Raw genomic sequence first — 5,525 nt, forward strand, 5'->3', positions numbered from 1 at the left:
TGACTTTTTGCATGACATCTTGGGGCCAGAAGTATCCACGAGCCAGAGCACTTCCTTCTGAAGGGACAATGGAAAGAAAGCACAGAGGGCAAACAAGCCTTCCTGAGGCTTAACCAGAGACACGCCAGCATCCTGGCTATAGCATCCATTCTTACACACTTCCAGCAGGACAGAGATCAGAGACATTTCCATTTGTGATGAGACATTCACCATAAGAGTGGTGAAATCCCTGCTCCAAAATTAGCATTTGAGAGGTGTTGCTTTAAAGTGTGAGCTGAGGATAGCGTATGCATGTAGAGACCACAGTGATATGCAAAGTACCGTCAAGTATTAGAAGAATCAAAACCGCCTGAGAAATGTAACAGCGCATTTTGCACATGATCTGTTTTATCAAGGGCTAATGCAAATCTAATTGCCATTCCTTTTCTTGACAATTGAGCAAAAAAGTTCAGGGAAAAACCAGAAAAGACAAACCCAGTTCTTTTCTGAGTTATGGATGTGCAAAGTCATGGAAGATACTGTAGTTGTACTGGTACAGCTGTGAACAGGGTTTGACCTGATAAGTATGAAAACGCCTGTCAGGTTAGATCATTTAAAGCTGTGCCTTTCTTGCACATTAGTTGTCATTTAAATATTTGTTGAAAAAAGCCTGGATCTGTGGCCAAGCATGAACCTGAGCTTTAGAATAAGCCCCAAGCTCCCCATCCCAAATTGCCCACTTGTGAGGAAAGAGACGCTTTCCTATGGGGTACAAAGGGAAAAAGGGAGGGTCAATGCAGTGCCCTGTTCCAGGGTAAGACAGAATCTGAAAATTTTCCTTCCCTTGAGCCTGCAAATACTTGCAAGCTTCAGTAGCGTGATACTCAGATTTAATAACGTGATCATCTTGTCCCACAATGAATAGTAACTGTGCCTCAGCTTTCTCTAGTGGGATCAGGCTTTGGTTGCCAGGGGCTTGAAAGGGGTCAGTAAAGGCTTTAGAACAATCAAGAATATTGGAATCAATGACCTTGACCTGTTGTTCATCGATGCGCAAAGGGGGGATGGTTTTATCCTTGTAACAGAGAGGAATAACTGTATTGGCCACAGGGCCATTGAGGGAAGCAATGGCTGTGATGTTCTTCAGGAAGGCGGCCATGGAGAGAGACAGATCAGCTCCTTTGGAGTAACCGAGCAGGCCAACCCCTGGTCCCTTCACCTGGTAGATAGGAGGAAATCCCCATCAGTACTGAGCTGAAAAACACAACAGCAAGTTCCTGGAGGGGAACATTGTATAATGCTGTGAGTTTGCAAAGCACTCTGAAAGAGGTGATGGCAATGATTAGTTTTTCTTCTGGACAAGTGCCAAGCAGCTCCTATGCACAAATTTCTTCCACTCCTGTGAAAAATGTTCCCTGGTGCTATGACGACAGCCAAGAGAGAGCAAGCACGTTTGAGCATAGGTTGCAGGAGTAAAGTAAGACTATTCAGAGCTAGTGTGGAAATGTTTTGGTAGTGGGGAGCTATAGGGATGGCCTCTGTGAGAAGAGACCAGGGGCTGCCCTCACGTTGGACAGAGACAGTTTCAGCCAGCTCCAAAATGGACCCGCTGCTGCCCAAAGATGTGGGGGGGAGGTGTTTTTAGCTTTGTTCTTATTTCTCACTATGCTACTCTGTTATTAACTGGCAATAAATGAAATTAATCTTCCCTAAGTCAAGTCTGTTTTGCCTGTGATGATAATTGGTGAGTTATCTCCCTGTCCTTATCTTGACCCACGAGATTTTTCATCTTAGTTTCTCCACCTGTCCTGTTGAGGAAGGGGAGTGAGAGAGTGGCTTGGTGAGTATTTGACAGCCAGCCAAGGTCAACCCATCACAGCTAGATACCGGCAAATGCTTTTTACATTGTATTTTTTAGACTAAGGGCTCATACGGGGGCATGTGGTGACAATTCATGAAGGTTGCTTTGAAAAATGCTTGTCTCTCTCCTGCACAACCTCCCCACCTTATTATGTCTCAGACACCATCTCTGTCACTCCAGATGACAGTACCTGAATGGTACCCATCCTCTGCCCTTCCAGTGCATATCTGTTTGACCCTTCCTCTTTCCTAGAGCCCAGGCACCCAAACTCCTGGCAGATGGAGCTGGGTGAGCATTTCAGCAGCTTCCTCCGGAGATAACTCAGGCAAAGTGACAGGCACTTTGGAGAAGAAGCACTCCCAGGGGAACCCAGGGGGACATGGAGGGTGCTCCTACCTGTGGGTGCTGCAGCATATAGTTCACCGCCTCTTCAAAATATTCCAGGTGGAGTTCAGTTGGCTCCTGGGGCAGATTCTCATATTTGAAATAAGCCAGGGCCAGTGTGACAAAGCCATGATTGGCCAGCAGGCTGGCTCTGTGCTCAAAAAGACCTCCTGTGTATCCATGTATGTCGATGATTCCTGGAAAGGGGTCTTCTCCTGGAGTAGACAAGACAAAGAACAGTATTGCCTGAAATGACTCCTTTCAATGTTTCTGTGGTTTAGAATGCATCAAACCAGGTACACAACAGGAACTGCAGAAAAGCATCTTCTGGGGAAAGGACATGACTAGTCATTTAGCTGTGACCTGCTAAATGACTGTAAATTAACCGGCAAGACGCTGAGCGGCAGAAAGACAGATACCACCTATGTAAGATGCAAATCCATCTTAGTGCTAATTGCCAACTATTCAGCATTTCATTTAAGGTCCACTGGCAGAGATGATATGTGTGGTGACTTTCCTCAGTTTCCCCTTCCTGCTCTCAGACCAGCCCTTGACCACCACTTGGCTCATTTTAGTTCTTAGCAGATGTCTGAGGCAGCCCTTGTAATGTGCCTTGGAAGGGAGAAGAGGAGCCACAGGGAGAGGTAAGCTGAAACCTCTGAAAAGTTCAGCTCAGATGCTTGGGATTTGCTCTAAGTTTCTCTCTACTGTTATGCAAATTAAAGGAGCCTTGAAACGGTTTAGGGATAGACTCTGCATGCCCAGAACACCATTTCTACTGCTAAAACAAGAGAAAGGATGAACATCCATCACTTAGCAGACATAACATAGCCAGAATATGAGTGTGAGTTGTGCTGCTCTCTGCAAATATAGGACCTCCAATCCTTCTTCTCCTTTGTAGAAAAACTTTGATAGGTGCATTGATAACCACATTGTTCATCCCTACAGAACACGTCCTCAGCAGAGTAAAAGAAGGAGTATCAGGCTTTGAGCTAGAACATAAGGTTAAACTAATGACCATTCCTCTAAAAGTAGCCCCTGCAGAAGCCGGACCATGATACAAATGTGTTATATACAAGAAATGCAAAAACAATCCAGTTACAGAGCAAAAGAAGCATAAGGACGTACAATCCCACTGTCCTCCACAAGTCTAAGAAGACAAAATTGACTGATATTAAAACAGCATGGTCTTCAAGAACTTCAGTAACAAACTGTAAGTATTTGTGTTTGGGTTTTAGAACCATGGAGCAGCAATTGGTATAATCCCAGCATCTGAATCTGAAAGTGTAGAGATGACAGTGCAGGCAGTACTACCAGAAATGGAACCTCATGCGTGGGACACCTCAGTGCAGGACAACTCCAGTGTGGTGAAGTTGTAGTGGAGAAACACAGCTCTGAGCAAAACTGTGTAAAAGAGATGATGACTATGGCTGGAGCTACGCCGAAGACTGGCTGTGGTGGTGGCTGGTGAGAACAAACTCGTGGGAACTCAAAGTGCCAGGGGCTGTGGCAAGTGTCTAACATTTTAAAATGCACATTATCCAAAGGGAGCAGGTCTGGGGACACTGAGTGAATGAGCCATTGCTGGACTCACCGTGACTCCAGGCACAGGATGCAAAAAAGTTTGGAGACAAAATGTAAGTGACTTCCTTCATCTCCTGGTTAGTGGATAGAGGGTAGAAGTGAGGCAGGGGAGGTATCCCTGGCCTTGCTGCTGAGTGGGATGCTGAGCATGTGAAATCAGCTGTCCCAGTTGGTTTCCTGTTCTGGAACACCAATTCTGTCTTGAAAATTACTTTTTGCATTTGACCTGCCATAGCCCAGCAGTGGGCACAGGGTACTGGGACTGGGCACAGGGCACTGTGTGTGCTCCCCATACCCTGCAGCATGGTCCCCATGCCTGGTCCTGTTCCTGCTCACCCCTCCAGCACAGGCCCCTCCAGTCAAGGTAGTGGGATGACTGGCAGCTGCCCTGGCACAGCAAGGCCCTGGCCAGTGCCAGAAAGACAGGATGGCCGCAGCCGGTACTCACCGGGGCAAGAAAAGCGTCGCCCGGATCCTCCCCTCTTGCACCGGGACTCTCCGCACCCCGTCCCGCAGGAACACCCGCTTGTGCTGCACCTGGGCCAGGAGCCGCCCGGGGGGCTCCCCATGGCCCTCAAACACCTCCAGCTGCAGGAGGAAGGGGGTCTGCACATCCCGCTTCACCAGCCGCCTGAAGGGCTTTTGGGGCTGCAAAGCCCAGAGCAGCCCCATGGGCTCCAGGCCGGAGAAGCTGCCTCCCGGCAGTGCAGGGCAGCAGGTGAGGTCCAGCCCCGCGTCGTCCCCTGCCTGGTAGCAGGCACAAGCCTGTAAGAGCTCGCCCACCTCGTCCCACAAGGACATCCGCAGCGTGACCTGCTGCCACGGGCCGAGGCCCTGCACGGCGATGGCCAGCGGCTCATCGAAGAGGCTGCAGGTGGCAGGTGAGAGGTGGACAGAGGGTACCATGGGGGATGAGTGATGTGGAAATGCTGGGCAAGAGAAACCTTGTCTGCTGTGACCACAACGGTGTTCAGCAAAGAAAGCTGGGAGCAATCTGCAGCTGCTCCTGTGATCCACTCAGCTACATCGTGGTTGTATTTAAGCTGGATGTCCTGGCTGCTGTGCCTGGGCAGCCAGTCATGGAGAGCTGCCTCCTCCTCCTGCCCTGGCAGGAGTGGGACTGCTGGCTCCCCTCCCCTCTCTCCCTGCCCCATGTGGCTGTTGTGAAGCCAATGGTTCATGTATGCTTCGAAAAGATGCTGTACCAGTGCCCCAAGGGGCTGATTACAGGAGTAAATAAAGCCTTGCTTTCTCACAGCTCTCCTGTCACTGTGCATAGCTCTTCTTGGAAAAAAATGGTGGATGTGCTCCCTGTAGCTATGTTTGTGTTTCTGCACTGCTTGGAAGCATGTGAGAGAACCCTCAGCATGGTCCTATTTTGTAATACCAGGTAGTCAGAGGCATTGGGCAGACTCTCAGCAGATTTTCCTTGCCCATGAAAATTGTGCTTTCTCTCCCTCTGAAAGTGTCACGTGCTTTCTTATCTAGGATTAATTGTGTAGTCCAGCATCCATCCCCCCTCATATAGCAATTTCACCTCACATGGTCCAAAGAAAATTACCCCACTCCCAGCGAAAACTCAGCTAATTACTTCAAGGAATTCTGATCCCATTTTCTCCCCATAATTCCAAAGCAAAAAGCATTCTTCTGAAAGAAAATTGTACTGACTATAAATCAAGCAGAAGAGCTTGTAGGATGACCAAGGCATCTTGGTTAA

General features: G+C 48.5%; 1 protein-coding gene across 1 annotated transcript; it reads right to left on the reverse strand.

The window, feature by feature from the left end:
- Window positions 1–616: 616 nt before the first annotated feature.
- LOC143162944 (acyl-coenzyme A thioesterase 1-like) lies at window positions 617–4,714 on the reverse strand. The gene is made up of 3 exons (XM_076343517.1): window positions 4,258–4,714; window positions 2,237–2,448; window positions 617–1,198 (listed from the first exon to the last, which is right to left on the reverse strand). The coding sequence occupies exons 1-3, from the start codon at window positions 4,712–4,714 to the stop codon at window positions 617–619; spliced, it is 1,251 nt and encodes a 416-aa protein (XP_076199632.1).
- Between the last annotated feature and the right edge of the window lie 811 nt (window positions 4,715–5,525).

This window comes from Aptenodytes patagonicus, chromosome 7 (assembly GCF_965638725.1).
Source record: "Aptenodytes patagonicus chromosome 7, bAptPat1.pri.cur, whole genome shotgun sequence".
In the NCBI taxonomy this organism is placed as follows: Eukaryota; Metazoa; Chordata; class Aves; order Sphenisciformes; family Spheniscidae; genus Aptenodytes; species Aptenodytes patagonicus.